The sequence below is a fragment of the Phocoena phocoena genome, chromosome X (assembly GCF_963924675.1).
Source record: "Phocoena phocoena chromosome X, mPhoPho1.1, whole genome shotgun sequence".
Lineage (NCBI taxonomy): Eukaryota > Metazoa > Chordata > Mammalia > Artiodactyla > Phocoenidae > Phocoena > Phocoena phocoena.
This window is the reverse complement of record NC_089240.1, coordinates 26129182-26149755: the sequence shown is the minus strand read 5'-3', so window position 1 is coordinate 26149755 and position 20574 is coordinate 26129182. Positions and strand designations below refer to the sequence as shown.

Genomic DNA, 20574 nt, shown 5'->3' with positions numbered 1-20574 from the left:
GTAATGTCCGGTAGGGCATCTATAACATGGGGAAAACGTTGAAATTTCGACGAATCCAGAAAGGTTGTGAGATTATGAAAGATCTTATATACCATGCTAGATAGTGAATATCCAGGCAGATCAGAATTCTAATTTTGCCTCTGCCATTAAATAGTCTCTCCATGGAAAAGGACATTAGTTTCTTAATCTGTACAATGGGATCAATAACACCTACCTCATAGATCTTGTTTAGAGAACAAAAGAAGTATCTAATGCTCAATAAATCTTAATTCCCTCCCAGACCCATTATGCTAAGGAGGTGATGTTTCATGTAATGGGATGTGTTTGGAGTGTTTGTTTTAAGCAATGGATTGATGGGATCAAAATCATACTTCAGAAAGATCACTCGGGAAACATTTGGAAGATGAATAGTTTAGGCAGATGATGAGAGGCAGGGAGGTCAGTTAGGAGTTCACTGACATAAAACAAGAGATTATGAGGACTCAAGCTAAGGCAGTGATAATACCTGGCTTTTCCCTTTCTTCTTATGAATTCCTTAGATATCATGTGCATATATCAATGCTCTCAACAAGGCAGGGAAGCACAAGAGAACTACATGTGGTTTCCTGGGGTCCCAATTTTCCAAAGGTGAATGATGTTGACCCCTTGGCTAGCCACACTAGTATAGGTACTGAACCCTTGCTATCGAAAGTCATGTATTTTGGTACTTTTCAGGGTCTAGGTTACGCTGCCTCACCCCGTGTTTCAAGTCCTATCCTTCACCACTACTTCTGTCCCATCCCCTTATCACTCTGCTGATCTGATAAACTGATCAGTGTTAACGTGATAATGAGACAAAATCTTTTCATTAATTACAGTTTCCATGTTTGCTTTCATCTGTGCTTTCTGAAGAATTTATTATCTCCAAATATTACTACTCCTACTACTATTATTATTATTATGTAATGACTATGATGTTGGGTTTTATTCTTAAGATCAATGATTCTCAAACTTAGCTGCTCATCAGAATTACCTGGGGAGTTTTTCAAACTCTCTATGCCCAGGTCATGCCTTATACTAATTAAATTAGAATCTCTGGGAGTGGGATCCAGTCCTAAGTAAGAAATTTTTCAAACTTTCCAGGGGATACCAAAGAGCAGCCAAATTTGAGAAGCAGAGGTTGATGGAGTGACTTGCAAGCTTTAGTGTGCATACAAATCATCTTCGGGATCTTGCTCAACTGCAGATTCTGATTCAACAGGTTTGGGGCAAGACCTGGTTCTGCATTCCTAACAAGCTCCCAGATGATTCTGGTGCTCTGGTCTGAAGACCACACTTTGCGTAGCCAGGACTTAGTGAACCATTAATCTCTCTATGACCATTTAAGAATTTAGACCATTTAAGAATTTAGACCATTTTAGAATATTTTAAAGGCAACATTATTATTTGTGATTATAAAGGAACAATTTTCTTCTTCCCTTTTACTCCCAAAGCTATATTTGGAATTTTGACTAAGTATGCGCCCATTGTTTAGCCATCCCTTTTATGTTATAAGTAACTGATCGAGTGGTGATTAAAAGCCAATGTGCTTTTACTTAACTAAAATACAGCTGAGATTTACACAGTGAAACATTTCGCTATACAATTTACCCTTCTAACAGGACTCAATGGCCTTGATATGTGAAAGACCATGCTGTACTGACCTGACCCTTAATCAAAGAACTTTAAAAATATATCAAGCCAAAAAAAAAAAAGATACCAAGCAAACCAATGCATAATTGTAATTAAGCATGTTAAATCAACATTTAATAGATGACAAACAAGGTAAACCCATTTAGAATGATCTTTTCTGTCTGAAAAGGAAGTACTTATTATGAGATTAAAGTTTATCTGCTGAATTAAAAGATGTCAATAATATAAAAGTTACTTCACTCAGCTTTTGCACAGCAAAGGAAACCATCAACGAAATGAAAAGACAACCTACTGAATGGGAGAAGATACTGGCAAATCATATGACCCATAATGGGTGAATATCCAAAATACTGAGTTGGCCAAAAAGTTCGTTTGGGTTTTTCAGTAAGATCTTACGGAAAATCCTGAACCAACTTTTTGGCCAACCCAATACAGAAAAACCCAAATGAATCTTTTGGCCAACCCAGTATAAACAGCTCATACAACTCAGAAACCAAAAAAAATCCAATTTTAAAATGGGCAGAAAACCCGAATAGACTTTTTTCAAAGAAGACATACAGATGGCTAACAGGCACGTGAAAAGATGCTCAACATCACTAATTATTAGAGAAATGCAAATCAAAACCACAGTGAGGTATCACCTCACACCCGTCAGAATGGCTAACATCAAAATGTCTACAAATAATAAATGTTGGCGAGGATGTGCAGAAAAGGGAACTCTTGAACACTGCTGGTGGGAATGTAAATTGGTGCAGCCACTACAGAAAACATCATAGAGGTTACTCAAAAAACTAAAAATAGAACTACCATATTCTCCAGCAAATCCACTCCTGGGTATACTTTTGAAAAAAGTGAAAACACTAACTCAAAAAGATACATGTACCCCAGGCTCATAGCAGCATTCAATAACCAAGATATGGAAGCAACCCAAGTGTCCACCAACAGATGAATGGATAAAGAAGATGTGGCATATACATACAATGGAATATTATTCAGCCATAAAAAACAATGAAATTCTACCATTTGCAACAGCGTGGATAGACCTAGAGGGTCTTATGCTTAGTGAACTAAGTCAGACAGAGAAAGACATACTCTATGTTATCACTTATATGTGGAATCTAAAAAATAAAACAAATGAATATATATAACAAAACAGAAACAGGCTCACAGATTTAGAGAACAAACTAGTAGTTACCAGTGGGGAGAGAGAAGGGGAAGGGGCAGGATAGGGGTAGGGGATAAGGAGATACAAACTGTTATATATTTATAAACTATTTATAAAATAAATAAGAAACAAGGATATATTGTACAGCACAAGGATATATCATACAAACAAGGAAATATATCCATTACTTTGTAATAACTTTAAATGGAGCATAATCTGTAAAAATATTGAATCACTATGCTGTGTATCTGAAACTAATATTGTAAATCAACTATAGTTCAATGAAGATATACAAACAAAATTTTTAAGAAGTTAGTTTGCTCACACATACAGTTCTAGATACCAGAGAAATGTCAAATTATATTTATTTACATTATAGTATTTCTAGTATAGGTGTACGCTGGCAGAATTTTTATGAAAAGTTTAATATCTTATTTGTGTGTCCTTTCTTATATGTGGAATTCCAACTTCAAATGCTGCTGAATGGTTACTGAAATAATCTTCAGGATCTGGTCCCTAATGACACCTTTTAGTTCATCCATAAGACTCCAGCTGGAAGAAGGTTAGAGAAGTGGCATTGGATGGTTTCCCTTTACCAGCCTATAAATCAAATTCTACCATCCTGAATCTTGTGGGCTCCAGATCATTTTTGGCTGAGGCCCTGGAATACCCCCTCGCATTATAAAATTTCTAAAGAAACACACACACACACAGACACACACACACATACAGTCCTAACAGTGTCACGCTTAATAAACTGTTAACCAGGGGTTTGTGACTCCAAGTATCACATATTTTTTGTTTTTCGTATGTTTGTCACTGCAGGCTCAGAGAAAGCAATTAGGCTTTCTGGCACTACTAACGTTAGATGCACTTAACTCCAAACTTGAATGACTTATTATCAACTGCAGGATCCCGTATTTCAAATGCATTTTAGATGTATATGTACAGAGAGTTTCAAATGCACACATTTGATTTAGTTGGGCAATATATCACTTCACAAAGTCTGATGCTTCTGACTTAAAGAAATTGCAATCTAACTGTAATAATTCACATGAGGTATTGTCAATCATTTCATACATTCAACAACTTTGTGAAGTAAACACAGATAATATATTTACTCTCATTTTCGAGATTATCAAGCTAGAAATCAGAGTGGTTAAAACATTTTTCATAGAAAAATGAAAACATTTTTCATAGAACTAGAACAAAAAGTTTTTAAGTTTGTATGGAAACACAAAAGACCCCAAATAGCCAAAGCAATCCTGAGAAAGACTGAGCTGGAGGAACCAGGCTCCCTGTCTTCAGACTATATTAAAAAGCTACAGTAATCAAAACAGTACGGAACTGGCACAAGGACAGAAATATAGATCAATGGAACAGGATAGGAAGCGCAGAAATAAACTCACACACCTATGGTCAATTAATCTACAACAAAGGAGGCAAGACTATACAATAGAGAAAAGACAGTCTCTTCAATGAGTGGTGCTGGGAAAACTGGACAGCTACATGTAAAAGAATGAAATTAGAACATTCTCTAACACCATACACAAAAAGAAACTCAAAGTGGATCAAAGACCTAAATGTAAGGCTAGATACTATAAAACTCCTAGAGGAAAACATAGGCATAACACTCTCTGACATAAATCACAGCAATATCTTTTTGGATCTACCTCCTAGAGTAATGAAAATAAAAACAAACAAATGGGACCTGATTAAACTTAAACGCTTTTGCACAGCAAAGGAAACCATAAACAAAATGAAAGCCAACCCTTTGGGAGAAAATATTTGCAAACAAAGTGAGCGACAAGGGATTAATCTCCAAAATACACAAACAGCTCATGCAACTCTATGTCAAAAAAACCAAACAATCTAATAAAAAAAATGGGCAGAAGATCTAAACAGACATTTCTCCAAAGAAGACATACAGCTGGCCAAAAAGCACATGAAAAGATGCTCAGCATTGCTAAATATCAGAGAAGTACAAATGAAAACTACAACGAGGTATCACCTCACACCAGTCAGAATGGCCATCATCAAAAGTCTACAAATGATAAATGCTGGAGAGGGTGTGGGGAAAAGGGAACCCTCCTACACTGTTGGTGGGAATGTAAATTGGTGCAGCCACTATGGAGAACAGTATGCTTTAAAAACAATATTTTTAAAAACTAAAAATAGAACTACCATATATTCCAGCAATCCCACTCCTGGGCATATATCTGGAGAAAAACATAATTCGAAAAGACACATGCACCTCAATGTTCACTGCAGAACTGTTTACAATAGCCATGACTTGGAAGCAACCTAAATGTCCATCAATAGAGGAATGGATAAAGAAAATGTGGTATATGTATACGATGGAATGTTACTCAGCCATAAAAAAGAGCAAAATAATGCCATTTGCAGCAACATGTATGGACCTAGAGATTATCATACTAAGTGAAGCAAGTCAGACAAAGAAAATTACCATATGCTATCACTCACATGTGGAATCTAATTTTAAAATGATATAAATGAACTTATTCACAAAACAGAAACAGACTCACAGATTTTGAAAACAAACTTATGGTTACCAAAGGGGAAACATGGGGGGAGGATAAATTAGGAGCTCGGAACTGACATACACACACTGTTACATATAAAATAGATAACCAACAAGGACCTACTATATAGCACAGGGAACTCTACTCAATATTTCATAATAACCTAGATGGGAAAACAATCTGAAAAAGAATGAATATATGTGTAACTGAATCACTATGCTGTACACCTGAAACTAACACAACGTTGTAAATCAACTATACTCTAATGAAGTTTAAAAAAATAAAATAAAACAGGTAGCTGGTATTTGGCAAAAGGGACCTAGGGTCTTTCCACCAGGGCTGGCAAGATTGTTAAAACCCATACAGTGACAGGAAAGAAGAAAAGTTTGGGCAACCTAATGAAGTTAAAAGATTTGTAGATGTGGAAGAAACTTCACTCTGTTTCATTAAGCGGGTGTTTGTTGAGTGCCTTTAGTATGCCAGGGAATGTACAAGGCACTCTAGATATAATGGTTGTGGAGAAAAGAAAGCTGTTTCCAGGAAGAGAGATATTACTCCAGTTCCAGATCCCAATACACGGGGAGTCTGTAACTAAAATTACCATCACCATTAGGGGACATAGCTAAGTGAACCAATAGAGCAACGATTTCCCAATTTACCAGTCAAACCAATTTTAATAGCTTGCTAACCAATGGGGCAATCATTTTGAAACCTGCCAGTCAATTGAATTTATTAACTAGATAATTTGATCAACATCTGGTGTTGGGATGTATTCAAAATTGGTAGATGCAATAAAATTAATTGATTTGATGAATGTTTTTCCTTGAACGGAGTGGTTGTTTGATTGCTTTAGAAAATTGATTTTAGAACATTTCAGAATTATTGTGAGTATGGGTCATTATTCCAGTTCAGCAACTATGTGACCCCTAAGGCAATGGATTACCTTCTTTGTAGCTCATCTGAAGGAAATAAATAATGATGACTTGATCTGCTCTAAGGGTTTCATGAATCAGCAGCTAAAGCCTATTATTTCTTCCATGAATAGAGCTTTCAACATTCTGGGTCTTGGAAAGGAATAGGAGGGAGGCTATCTCTTGGATTTTATAAGCCACTGTTTTTCCACAATAGTGTTTACCCAATATATACATTGAAAAGTAAGGAAAACACTATTGTTACTCCCTGTCAGCTGTTTACTGAAGGAACTGAATTCTGAGGCATTCCAGCTCTTTTAAGCCTGGATTGATAATTCCTATCAGGTTTCAGATCGCCATGCCTTCCAGGTCAAGAGCCGCTTGCTGTGCAAAGTTCAGTTTTACAATTTTACCCGGCTTTATCCCCACCTGTACTTCACTCCTCCATCCTTTAGTGAAAACTGCATTACTTTGAAGTTGAAGGTTACACTCAGGCAGGCAGAGCAGCTTTACTCCCACCATGAGTTGGGACAGATAATGGATTCTACAGAGCAGGTGTCCAATTGACCGAGGTCATCGAACAATGACTCCGTGTAAATACCCAAGTTGAAGTTGTGGACAAACTCAGCACATGACAGGTGCAGGTGATGAGTGTCCTTTTGTCTAGCTGTCATGGTGACCTGAGGACACGGAACAAATCCAATGAAGAAGCCTGTGCCTACCTCAGAAGGTTATGTCTTCACTAACCCTGTAGCAACCAGCAGCCTGGCATAACTTGACGGGAATCTCTGCACTTGTTTGGATGATTTTGTTTCTCGGGAGCTATCTGTTCAGGGAAAAAAATTGAAAGTGGAAAGATGAAGTCATTTTCTCCTGACATTTCCAAGGATGAATACGTATGAAGGACAAGCAGGTAATCTCTTCTTCCAAACAGTCAATCCAAAGAACCTAGAAAGTCCTTCAGAGTTGCGAACAGAAGATCGCAACTTCAAGAAAAACACAAGTAAGAAAGTCAGAAGACTGCTCCTGGGAAAGAACAGGAATTATAACCACTATATTACAAGTTCATGGTTCTCGGCACTGCACTGACGTTTCAATTTGAGGCAATGCCTGAAAGTCAAAGTCAAAAGCATCAAATACGTGCGAGGTGTGGATGATTAAAGTCACAAAAAATGGATTTCAGTTACTAGGATTTAAAAAATATATAGTTGATAAGATAAAAGAGTCTTAGAAAAACCCTTGAATTATACATGGCTAGGATACATATATTAAAATAGTTTATAGCATTTTTTTCTGGTTTCATAGCTGAAAAGGCTAACAGTGCTAAATGCTTTGCTCAATGTTAAATCATTAGAAAGTGGATGAGTGTAAAGCTCTCATAACTGTGAACTTAATGAGTGTTAAGTTGCTTTATATTTTCAGTGTAGCAAAGAGGTCAGCAAACATTTCTGTAAAGGGCTATATTGAGAGAGAAATAAGAAGAAGACCTCTTGAATGACTTGAAACAGGCTGTACACATTAATACTGGTTTATAGAATTGTTCCCCATTCCATAATGGTGAAGGCTGAAGTTAAATGACTTTTCAGTGTTATATCTTTAGAGTGGAAGGGCCCAAACTCAAAGCCATGTCTTCTGGCTGTCAACCTAGTCCTCTTGTAACTTTACCACAGCACGTGTAGCACTCTGTGTATCAAAAAAAGGGGGGGTGCTCCAAATAGTCACATGAAAAGATGCTCAACATCACTAATCATTAGAGAAATGCAAATCAGCACTACGAGGCACCACCTCACACTGGTCAGAACGGGCAGCATCAAAAAGTCTACAAATAACAAATGCTGGAGAGGGTGTGGGGAAAAGGGAACCCTCCTACACTGTTGGTGGGAATGTAAGTTGGTGCAGTCACTGTGGAAAACAGTATGCAGGTTCCTCAGAAAACTAAAAATAGAATTACCATATGATCCAGCAATCCCACTACTGGGCTTATATCCAGACAAAGCTCTAATTCAAAAAGATACATGTGCCCCAATTTTCATAGCAGCACTCTTCACAATAGCCAAGACATGGAAACACCTAAATGTCCATTGACAGATGAATGGATAAAGAAGATGTGATACATACATACCATGGAATACTACTCAGCCAAAAAAAAAAAAGAGAATGAAATAATGCCATTTGCAGCAACATGGATACGACTAGACATTATCATACTAAGTGAAGTCAGAAAGAGAAAGACAAATACCATATGATATCACTTATGTGTGGAACCTAAAATGTGACACAAATGAACCTATCTATGAAACAGAAACAGAATCACGGACATAGAGAATAGACTGGTGGTTGCCATGGGGGAGGGGGGTGGGAGAGGGATGGATTGGGAGTTTGGGATTAGCAGATGCAAACTATTATATATAGGATGGATAAACAACAAAGTCCTACTGTATAGCACAGGAAACTCTTTTCAATATCCTCTGACAAACCATAATGTATATATATGTATAACTCAGTCACTCTGCTGTACAGCAGTAATTAACACTGTAAATCAACTATACTTCAATAAAAAAATTAAAAAAAATTTAAAAGGCCTCCAGAAAGCTCTGAGTCCAATGGGGCCTCTTAACTTCTCTTCCTCCAGGTTCAGTGCAGCCACAGTTGTGTGGGAACACTTGCCCTCTGTGCTGAGAGTAGGAGCTACAGCCTTCTTCTCTCTCGCTAAAGATACAGTTGGCCAACAAATATAATTTTGAGCACCTAGTGTATGCCAGACATCGTTCTAGTTGCTGGGCTACAGCGTGGCTAATTCCTTTCCCTCAAGGGACTTTTATACTAGTTGGGAGAGATAATCAACAAGCATCAAATAACTAAATCAATCAATCATACCCAATTCTGATCATTGATAGGAAAATAAAATGGAACACAATAAGAAGTAACGAGCACTGGCAACTTAAGGAGGGGACTGAGGCAGGCTGGGTTTTTCAGCAAGGCTGGCTGGTGGGTTCATCAAGCAGGGAGATAGCTGAAGCAGCAGTAACAGTACCCTAAACAGTAGCTTGAATATTGGAAACAGCAAATGATGAAGGGGACAATGAGATAACATTTCCAATATATATCATTGTTGTGGACCAGGTGACCCATCCAGTGTTCTGAATCTGGGCCAAGAAATGTGGACATGCAGAAAAAAATGAGACAGCTTCAGGGTGGAGAGTGAGGACAGGCTTTCCTAGGAGAGAGAGAATAATGATGGTGCTGGGGTTATATTACCTCTTAACCCTGAAGTTATCCCACATTATCTTAAAAAGGGGTAGATAACAGTTGATAGGTGCTGGGGTTATATTACCTCTCAACCCTGAAGTTATCCCACATTATCTTAAAAAGGGGTAGATAACAGTTGACACATCCAACACTTATCATGTACCAAGCAAACACTTTACATGAATTAGTTCACATAGGAGGATTACCTCACAGAGACTATTGTCTGCGTTGTAGAAATAAGGAAATCGAGGCACAGGTGGCTTGAGTAACTGTCCTGTGAAAGGCTAAATAATGCCTCCAATGATGTTCATGTCCTAATCCTCAACACCTGGGAAGATGTTAGCTTACATGGTAAAAGGGACTTTCCAAATGGGATTTAATTTCGAACTTTGTGATGGAGAGATTATTCTAGATTATCTGGATTTGCCCAATGTAATTATAAAGATCCTTATAAGAGTCAGAAAGGAGATGGAAGCAGAGGCAGGAGTGATGTGGCCAGGAGCCAAGGAATGTAAGCAGCTTCTAGAAGCTGGAAACGGCAAGAAAATATAGTCTCCCCTAGGGCCTCCTTGATTTTAGCCCAGTGAAACTGACTTCAGACTTCTGGCCTCCAGAACTGTAACATAAATTTATGTTGCCTTAAACCAACTAAATTTGTGGTAATTTGTTTCAGCAGCAATAGGAAACTAATACACTGCCCAAAGCCATGGAGCTACTAGGTGTCAGGGCCAGAATTAAAATCAAGGCAATCTGGTGCCAGAGCAGAGGTTTAAGCACTGTTATAGGGCCTCTCACAGGCAAAATAAAATTACAGGTTGAAGGCAAAATAAGCATCACCTAGCTTTTCCTCTTATGCTCAGAATTCCAGGTCTCAGAGAGACAGAGACAGAGACAGAGACAGAGACAGAGACAGAGAGAGCGAGAGAGAGCGAGAGACAGAGAGAGCGAGAGAGAGCGAGAGAGCGAGAGAGCGAGAGAGCGAGAGAGAGAGAGAGAGAGAGAGAGAGAGAGAGAGAGAGAAGTGGGATCCTATACCAGCTGGTACACACCAGTCCCCCTTCCTTGCTCCATGTTTTCAGTCATGGACCCAAGAGATCACTAAATAAACCTCCCATTTGAGAGATGAGAAATTTGAGGGCTAAAAGGTTGTCATTTCAAGTTAACCAGATGGTTGGTGAAACAGCTAGTTACACAAGGGTCAGGTGGTGATGTGGAGCTACCCACTGATTTCATTGACCGTATGGAGCACGAGCAAAGAGGCTGTGTGGCAAGTGAGAACAAAAGATCCAGGCTTCCTGAAACCTGTGCTGCTCCTTATTCGCTTAGAAACGGTGGGAGAAGAAATGTTAATTGCACATCTACCCAATATAATATCTCTAGAAGAATCCAAAGTTCTCACTGTAGCAACTTTTTAGCCCCTTGTGATTATTATATTCCCAAATATTAGCCACTTTTACAACCTGGTCGCTGCCCCCAGCTCTCTAAAACAACACCTACGACACAGTGGGTGCTCATAAATATTACTTGAATTAAACAGTAAGCTTATGATAGCATCCTTAGAATAGTGCTTTTTCCACATTTAAGGTGCACGCGGATCCTTTGTGAGCCTCGTTAAAATGCAGATTCAGAGCCAGAAGGTCTGGTTGGGGCCTGAGATTGGGCATTTCTACCAAGTTCCCATATGACGCTGACACTGCTGGTCCATGGTCTATATTTTTCAACGTCCCTTAAAATGAGACCTCCCTATCCATATACAAAATAAGCCATACAAAGTTTGGTCATTTAATGAAAGTTTGCAAATATGGCACAGAAATAGATTTTTCCCCTTTTCGGTACCCCTGCCTTCCCAGTAAAGGGAGCAAATTAGACGCCAGGGTTCAATGGAAAAAGTTCGAACAGTGCCGCCAAATACCTGCTCCCTGCGCCGAGCTCTGTCTTCCAGACGCAGGGAAGGGCGTAATGAGAAGAAGGAGGGAAGTTTCCGGCAGCTCCCACGGCTCTGCTCCTCTTCCATTTTCAGCTGTTAAGGAGCATCTGCCCCTTTTGAACCGCCGAAGTCACGGGCTAACACACCCGAGCGCCGCGCCCGCCTCCGCGCCTTTGCCCAGGCGGAGACGGCCGACGCGCGTGCGTGCGCGTTCGGTATAAATAGATTGCAGGCGGCGGCCACTGGACAGAGCCGGGCTACGGGCACCGCGGGCCATGGCGGACGAGGACCACCAGTGGCAGGGCAGCATCCTCTACAACATGCTCATGAGCGCGAAGCAAACGCACGCGACTCCGGAGGCGCCCGAGGCACGGCCGGGGGGCGCGTGCTGGGGCTGCTCTTGTGGCTCGGAGCCCCCGGTGGGCAGAGAGGGGCTGCCAGGTGAACGGGCAGTGGCGCTCCTGTACCGCTGCTGCTTTTGCGGTGAAGACCACCCGCGGCAGGGCAGCATCCTCTACAACATGCTCACGAGCGCGAAGCAAACGCAGGAGACTGCGGAGGCGCCCGAGGCCCGGCTGGGGGGCGCGTGCTGGGGCTGCTCCTGTGGCTCGGAGCCCCCAGTGGGCAGAGAGGGACTGCCGGGTGGGCGGGCCACGGTGCTCCTGTACCGCTGCTGCTTTTGTGGTGAAGACCACCCGCGGCAGGGCAGCATCCTGTACAGCTTGCTCACCAGCGCAAAGCAAACGCACGTGGCTCCGGAAGCTCCTGAGGCGCGGCCGGGGGGCGCGTGGTGGGACCGCTCCTACTGCGCGCAGAGGCTGGGGGGCAGAGAGGAGCTGCCGCGCGGGCGGGCCTTGGCGCTCCCGTACCGCTGCTGCTTTTGCGGTGAAGACCACCCGCGGCAGGGCGGCATCCTCTGCAACGTGCCCACGAGCGCAAAGCAAACGCACGTGGTTCCAGAGGCACAGCCGGGGGGCCCCTGGTGGGACCCCTCGTGCGGCGCGCAGCGGCGGGTGGCCCTCAAGAGCCCACAGGTGGTCTGCGAGGCAGCCTCGGCGGGCCTGTTGAAGACGCTGCGCTTCGTCAAGTACCTGCCCTGCTTCCAGGTGCTGCCCCTGGACCAGCAGCTGGTGCTGGTGCGCAGCTGCTGGGCGCCGCTACTCCTGCTGGAGCTGGCCCAGGACCGCTTGAACTTTGAGACAGTGGAGACCTCGGAGCCCAGCCTGCTGCAGAGGATCCTCACCACCAGGCGGCGGGAGACCGAGGGCGACGAGCCGCAGCCACATTTGGTACTGCCGCCGGAGGCCGAGCATTTGCCGTTGGCCGCCGAGGTCCAAGCCATCAAGGGCTTCCTCGCCAAGTGCTGGAGCCTGGACATCAGTACCAAGGAGTACGCCTACCTCAAGGGGACCGTGCTCTTTAACCCGGGTAAGGGCGCCGGCCTCGGCTCTGGCTTTTCTCTGCTCCTACAAGCACTGGGCAGTACCTACCCCTGGCACAGACACTTGAAGAGTTTTCATTGTTAGGGGCACAAGTCAGGAATCATGACAAACTCAGCAGAGTTGGGGGAGCTCCAGAAACCATTCCTCGTGGGTGGGGTGCTGCCAGAAACTCAGCCGAGAGGAGGGGTTTTTTTTTGTTGAGGTTTGTACTTAATCTCTCTACACCTTTCTGTTACTACGGAAAAGTTTGTGCTTTCAGGGACATGGCTATTCCTTCTCAAATCTTTTAAATCCAGTAGTATAGCTTTAAAAAAAAAAGTCTGTGTTCACTGCAGATTTTGCAACGTCTCTTTCTGAAACCCAGCTCTGAAATTTACTAGAACCTTTTGGTTGGAGGAAGTCTATGAAGGCTGGCAAGAGAGGAAATATTTGTTAAGAACCCACAGAGATACCATCCCCTGGGGACACTGTCAGACAGGACACTGGACTTAGTGTTTCATGTGTCTGTCTCTGAATGGTTATTTTAATGGTCCTAAGCAGCTGGACTGTCTCATCCTGTAAGTGTCTGTAAGTATCAGGTTAGCAAAGGGGTAGGAGAAAGACATGTTAGAGACTGCATGCAGGAGCACTGTATTTTAGGGCCTTCAGACACCTTAGAGACTCCTAATCAACCCCCTCTGCCCTTCACCCTTTCCTCATCCCATTGGCAGGTTAGGTAGTCTAGTCCCAAGTGACCTTACTCCAAAATAAATGGCCAGTGAGTTGCGGAGCATGGGTCTCCAGTCTCCTGGGCCCAAGGGGATGTCTGCTGCACCACACTTTCAGGTTGTCTGTTGGGTGCTGGACACTCTGCCCCACACAGTGCAACCGACTCATTGGAGAAAATCTCCCCGGACAGCCCAGCACCTTGTCTCGAGTATGTCCTGCTACTAGAGTCATCTTCAACCAGCATCCTTCCAGAAGGGTCACAAGTGGGCAGGAAGTTTCCAGGCAGCTTGAGTTGGGAGAGTATTTATCATGCTCCCTCCACATCCTTTCTTCCTGACACCAGGAGTCTCAGGGTCATGTCCTTGCCTCCTGCCTAGCACTTTTGAAGGGGTATAGAGCAGGATTTAGTGGGATAATAATTCATTCAGACCTCACATTTCAGGACTTAAGAGACCTCAGCTCATCCCAGTGATCATGATAGGTTACTTTTTGCTTGTATCATTGTTTTCTAAACCTACCTGTGCACTTGGTGGTGTTGGCAGGGAAGGCGGTCCTTCAAAGTCTTTCCGGGCCCCTCCTCTACAAGTTCTGATTCGGTAGCTCTGGTGGAGGGTCAGCAAATCTGCATCCATAATAAGTGCCTCAGGTGGTTCATTGGGAAGACAGTGTTTTCTCGCTCCTTCAGCTGTGTTATTAGACACCTACCATGTGCTTTGTTCTGTTGGAATAAAAAGGTAAGACAAGGGCTCAGCTTTCAAAAGTTTACATTCCACTAGTTCCCCTCTTTCCCTCCACCCTGTTTTGCATCCCTTATTCTTGCTCTGCTTTTCTGAATCCTCTCTCAAATAAGTTTAACCAGCTAAGCTGGGTGTGCTTTAAACATAAATATACCTGCATCTGGGAAAAAGTAATGCCTGCTAAGTGTGTGGCCTTTCTTTGCTGTTTATCATTTTGTATCCCCTGACCTTTAAGTTTCAACATTTCCCTCCCGCCTCCCATGGAATCCATCTATCTGCCTTTTCTCTTTCTTGATTTTACTTTGAAGGCAGGTCTTTTTCTGGGCGGGGGGGGGGCACTTTTAGGGGATGATGGGAAAAGAGGAGTGTGGTATGAAAGCAGAGAAAAGTGGAGTTCACAAGATGAAGTTTTAATAAGCCATGAATTTAGACCTGGGGGAGCTTCCGATTTCTGGTGGTTTCACACAAGCCTCTTCTTACCCTCATGAATGGAATCCAAGTGCAATAAAATTGGGTCTCAAGCCTGGATAATGAGCTGTAGGTAGTATGGGATGGTAATCCGTGGACTGGGGTAATCAGAATTGGCATATGGATTACAGATGTTGCTGTATTTTTGTTCTCATTTATCAGATTTGATATTTGCTTGTACTAGAAATGACTTGCCTATTGCTATTATTTTTTTTTGAAAGAACACTGGCTGGTTCTGTTACTCTGTGACTATTAGCATGATGCTTTTAAAATACTTTTCTGTTGGATTTTGTAGATAAAGGGAAGGAAAATGATTACAATAATCAACATCATTTAAACCGAATGGTAAATTGGTAATTTCTTAATTACAAGTTAAAGAATTTTACAGTAATATTACTATCATGGAGGATCAAAGGACTTTAAAAAGCAGCCTCCTATCACGTTCTTTATAAAACTTAGAGGCATTTAATCTTTCCTGCATTGCATTTCATTCAGTTTTACTTGGATATCAAACTGTACTGCAAGAAGGTCATGCAATCTTTATTTGAAAAGTAACTTTTGTACCATGTTGCAATCGATGTTTTCATGTTTACTTTTTTTTTTTTTTGCGGGCCTCTCACTGCTGTGGCCCCTCCCGCCGCAGAGCACAGGCTCCGGACGTGCAGGCCCAGCGGCCACGGCTCACAGGCCCAGCTGCTCTGTGGCACGTGGGATCTTCCCGGACCGGAGCACGAACCCGCGTCCCCTGCATCGGCAGGCGGACTCTCAACCACTGCGCCACCAGGGAAGCCCCCATGTTTACTTTTTAACCCTCTGATGGCTGTAAGACAATGCTTTCAAAGACTGCTTTATTATTTTTTTTAAAGAACCCTTTGGAATGCTCATTTGAATCACTTTTTTAAAAACCTCCCCAGTACAGAAATCATGGTACAATGAGCTAAGTGGCCAGAGTTATCTCTTAAATTATTATGGGACTGTAGACTAAAATCAGCCTGCAGGCAAATAATTTAAATGAGACTGTCAGTCACAGTTGGTGGCTGTGAAGTTTACCACCATGGGCGGTAATCATTACAGTGGTGGGAAATTCAAGGGAGGATGGTAAAATATTACCCAGCAAAGCCTCTTGCCTTTATACTAAGGCCTGTTTGCCATAGGTAAAAGGTGCACACTTCTTGAAATAATTTTAATTTCTTTGTATGTGCATAGATAGTGAACTGGAGCAATGATTCATTAAACTATATTCTACTGTCATACTGAATTAAGTGTGCATTTGTTGGTTCAGGGCCAGCAGTTTTTAAATGTGAGCATACAAACATAGTGAATATTAAATAAGAATAATTACATGATATTTCCTTCTTGGAAGTGTTGCTCCTGAAACCTTAGAAGTGGTTTGGCACTTTATCCTTGCTGTTGAAAAGAACTTTTAACCAGGAAGCTTGAGCGTTTTTTTAATTGGGGAAGGGGGCAGAAATTGGATCTGTTTAAAAAGCTAGCAAAGGGCTCAGAGTGAGCTGTTTCTAACAAAGAGATTTTTCTCCCTTTTTCTCCTCCAGACCTACCAGGTCTGCAGTGCGTGAAGTACATCCAGGGACTTCAGTGGGGAACCCAGCGGATACTCCGTGAACACGTCAGGGTGACACACAGGGGGCACCAGGCCAGATTTGCCGAACTGAACAGCACCCTTTTCCTGCTGAGATTCATCAATGCCAATGTCCTGGCCGAACTGTTCTTCAGGCCCATCATCGGCCCAGTCACAATGGATGATATGATGCTAGAGATGCTCTGTGCGAAGTAATGAAGGCACGGGGGCCACACACATGCAGTTCACCATGAAGCACAGATGAGGAGCTGTGGGCAGAAGAGTGTAAAACAGAGTAAAATAAACTTTATTATTTTTACATGCATAGTATTTTTGTATTCAATTAAAGAAAAACTTTAGTTACAAACAATTAGAAAATCCTCTGTTCCATACTGTCTCATTGCGAAGGAAAACTTTTGCCAACAGGTAACACATCTCTGTACATCTTTAAGGAATGAGCAGGGGGACTACACTCATATGCTATTTTCACAAGTTTAGCCACTCTGTCCATTGAACCTGCCAAAATCAAATTTGTAACTTTAACTTATAATGTTAAGGTGTTAACCACTAATTTGATTGCGAAAAGGTTCATCAGGGTTTAAGTAGGGCTTCAAAAAATATTAAAAACCTAGGCAACATAAACAAAAATTGTCTTTGTAGGTTGACTTGGCTCTATCTTCTCCACTCCCATTGGCTGTGTGCAAGACTGTCTTTGTACCAAGTCAAGTGGAAATCTGTGATCAGAGAAGCACCTGAAAGTGAAGTAGGAGATTTTTCAGAGTTTTGGTGTGGGATTTTTCTGTACACAGTAAGTAAAGTTCAACAAGAAACTTACATTCTATGAGGAGGCACTATAGTTCCAGAAAAATCAACATCGTTCTAAACCCCCAATTATATCTCACCTTTTGGATACATTATATATGTAACTGTCACATTGAATGAGCATGGTATGAAATATAGTGACTTTATTGTTGGCTCCTGCTGCCCCTTTAAATGCAGTACAACTAGTTCTTCCTTGTCCCCAGATAAAATTTAGGGCACCTAATGTTTATTCACTGATAGGTAATAAATTGCCCATCAGTGATTAATACATCTAGGTAATCTAGGGTAATAACCCATTGCAAGGAGTCTTGAAATTTCTTTTGTGCAAACCCCTTTGGCAGTCTGATGAATCCTATGGACATCTCAGAATCAGTCTCTCAGAATAATGCAGCAAATAAAATACTTAGGATTACAAAGAAAATAAATTATGTCATAGTACTAAAAATGTTAAACTTGGACTTCGCTGATGGCGCAGTGGTTAAGAATCTGCCTGCCAAGGCAGGGGACACGGGTTCGATCCCTGCTCCGTGAAGAACCCACATGCTGTGGAGCAACTAAGCCCGTGCACCACAACTACTGAGCCCACGTGCCACAACTACTGAAGCTCGTGCGCCTAGAGCCCGTGCTCCACAACAAGAGAAGCCACCACAATGAGAAGCCCACGCACTGCAACGAAGAGTAGTCCCCGCTCTCCGCAACTAGAGAAAGCCCACGCGCAGCAACGAAGACCCAACGCAGCCAAAAATAAATTTATAAAAAAAGTTAAACTTTCTGCTGTACAGCAGTGACTCAGTTATACATATACTTATATTCTTTTTAAATATTCCATTATGGTTTATCTCAGGACGTTAAATATAGCTCCCTGTGCTATACAGTAGGACCTTGTTGTCCATCCATTTGATAAATCAATGATACTTCCATTAAAAAAATGTTAAATTTTAAAAATATTCTGAAATGTGGTATAATAATATACATCTTTATCAACACAAAAACCTATCTGGTGGCAGGTCTAATATCTAAATTTCAAGGCAGTGATCAATAGAATTGAAACTTCAAAATAATCTACGTCTATAATGTGATAAGAAAATATTTGAGATTTCCATTAGTGATTGTGTTGGGGGACCCCAAGATCAACACCCCACTCAGGGATTTGCTAGGTCTCGTGGGCCTCAGCCTATAGTTGTCTCCAGGGCTAAGACTCATTACAGAGATATGGTAAGGATATACAGCCAGATCATAGGGGAAAAGACACAGGCAGAGTCTGGAGGAATCCATGTGCAGGGTTCCTTTTGCTATCCCCCTCCCATGGGGGGGTCACAAGCACGTTATTCCTCAGCAATAAAAATTCAACAACATGGGTGTGATATTTCTGCCCAGGGAAGCCCTTTGAGACTCAGAATTTAGGGTTTCTATTGAGGGCTGGTCACATGGGCACCTTTTACCTAGTATGTACCAAAATTCCAAACACACAGAAAGGGAACAGGGCCTCAGCATAAACCCCCTTGTTTGCACAAACACTCTAAGCCCAGTGAGCCACTCTTACTAGTTAGGGAAGGGCGGGAACGTTCCCCAAATCGAAGTTCCCAGATGTCAGCCAAGGGTCAACCTTGCAAGCAGGCCATTCTAAGGATAGCAGTCTCACTCTTGGTATGTGAACTCGTCTTTGCAATCCACTCCCTTGGCCCTCAGGCAAAGAGTCTTGACAGAATTATGGTCAGGAGAATATCAGGGTGAGGCCAGCCTACAGAATTGATTTCAATGGTGCCCTGTACGGGTCCTTCACAAAGCCAGTTAAAACATATCCCATTAGCCACAAAGGTCTATCTTAGAAAGCCAAGTGCCTTCCTCCATAACTTCCTGTATGAGCCTTTTTTTTTTTTCTTTTTTTTAACCTGGCCGGAGGTATCAATTCAGGGCCCTGCAGAGCTCTGGCCAGTAAGATGAGACTGACCCGAAGCTTTGCAGGGCTGAGGCAGTGTCAGAATAGTCAGGGCACACATCCAAGAAGTACAATCCCCGAGGGTGCACTGGAAACAAAGAGTTTCCAATGTTCGAGCACTCCACGCAGGACACATATTGGGCAGGCGGCATAGGCTCACAGGGCCCCCAATGTGGCTTCCCACCATGGTTCCTCCTGTCCTCGGGTTCTCAATCTGGTCCGAGTCATTCAGTTCAGTCTTTGCTTTCAGGCAGACTGCCTGAGGCAGTCTATTCCAAACAGTTCTGCCAGCGACACTGGTTTGTCACCTGCCAAGGGTGAACTACATTTGGAGGTGGTGAGCAGGGACCGCAGGAGCTGGCCAGCCCCCGCTGTCTCACAGGCAGTTATAAGCGATCTGGGCTTGGCTGTCCATCTGAATCCGACGCGCCCCCACAGCAGCTTGCAAGGCAGAATGAAGGAACATTCTTCTATAGCAAGAGCCTAAAGCTTCCAGAAGCAGTGTTGAAAAACAAAGATCATGAATGCCCCAACCCCGCCCCATGCCTACCCAGGAGCCAAGGGTGTTTTGGTTGTTTTCTCTGTCGTTACAAAATCTGTGAGTCCTATTCACTAATCCTAACTTTACAATTTTTCCTAATCATTTCTTTTTGGCCCAGACCTTTTATCTGCAAGAGGGACACAAGCTTTTTAACAGAATAACGTTTTTAGAACTGAACCAAAAAGACACGTCATATTCAGGAACTGGTCAGGGTGAAATTGAAACTGAGCCCCCCTAAAACCCAGTTTTCCTTACCAAGTTTATGATTAATCTCTCTATCCAAAACTTTATTCCCTTCCTTGTCTCCTCTGACCTCAATCCTGTGCGAACCGAACACTAATCAACCACAGTCAGATGACTAAAAGTGCTGTTGTCAATAACACCATTAATGTACTAAAACTGCTATTATAGATATAATAATGTACAAATTCAGTTTGTTTCTCCAGGGCAAGGTGAGCTCACAGACCCCCAAGCCATGGACCACCTGGCTCCCGAAACCCCGATTCAGAAATGTCACAAGACGATGATTAATCCCAGCCTCTTTGTTCTTCCCCTTGAAAACATGCCTAATTCAAAGACCAAGCTGGAGTGGATCTGAGGCTTCCACTCCCTTGCTTGGCACCCTACAAATAAACCCTTACTTTGCTGCAAACACCCGCTGTCAGAGTTTGGCTTTCTGTGCCATGGGCACATGAGCCCTTGCTCGATAACAAAAGTCTGATTTTTCGACATTTGAAAAAAATGGATTAGATAATCCCTCCTTCCCCCATGCCTCCTGTCCTGATCATTTATCTGATGAGCAGCCTAGAAAAGACGAAACCCTCTCTGAAAACTGCTGCACTGAATGATCCAAGGGCCTTCCTAAGGCCTGT

At 42.5% G+C, this 20574-nt stretch overlaps 1 protein-coding gene across 1 annotated transcript; it reads left to right on the top strand.

The window, feature by feature from the left end:
* Positions 1-11741: 11741 nt before the first annotated feature.
* Positions 11742-16616, top strand: NR0B1 (nuclear receptor subfamily 0 group B member 1). Its single transcript, XM_065901327.1, has 2 exons — positions 11742-12894; positions 16375-16616. Exons 1-2 carry the CDS (start codon positions 11742-11744, stop codon positions 16614-16616), a joined length of 1395 nt encoding a protein of 464 aa, XP_065757399.1.
* The last annotated feature ends 3958 nt before the right edge of the window (positions 16617-20574 follow it).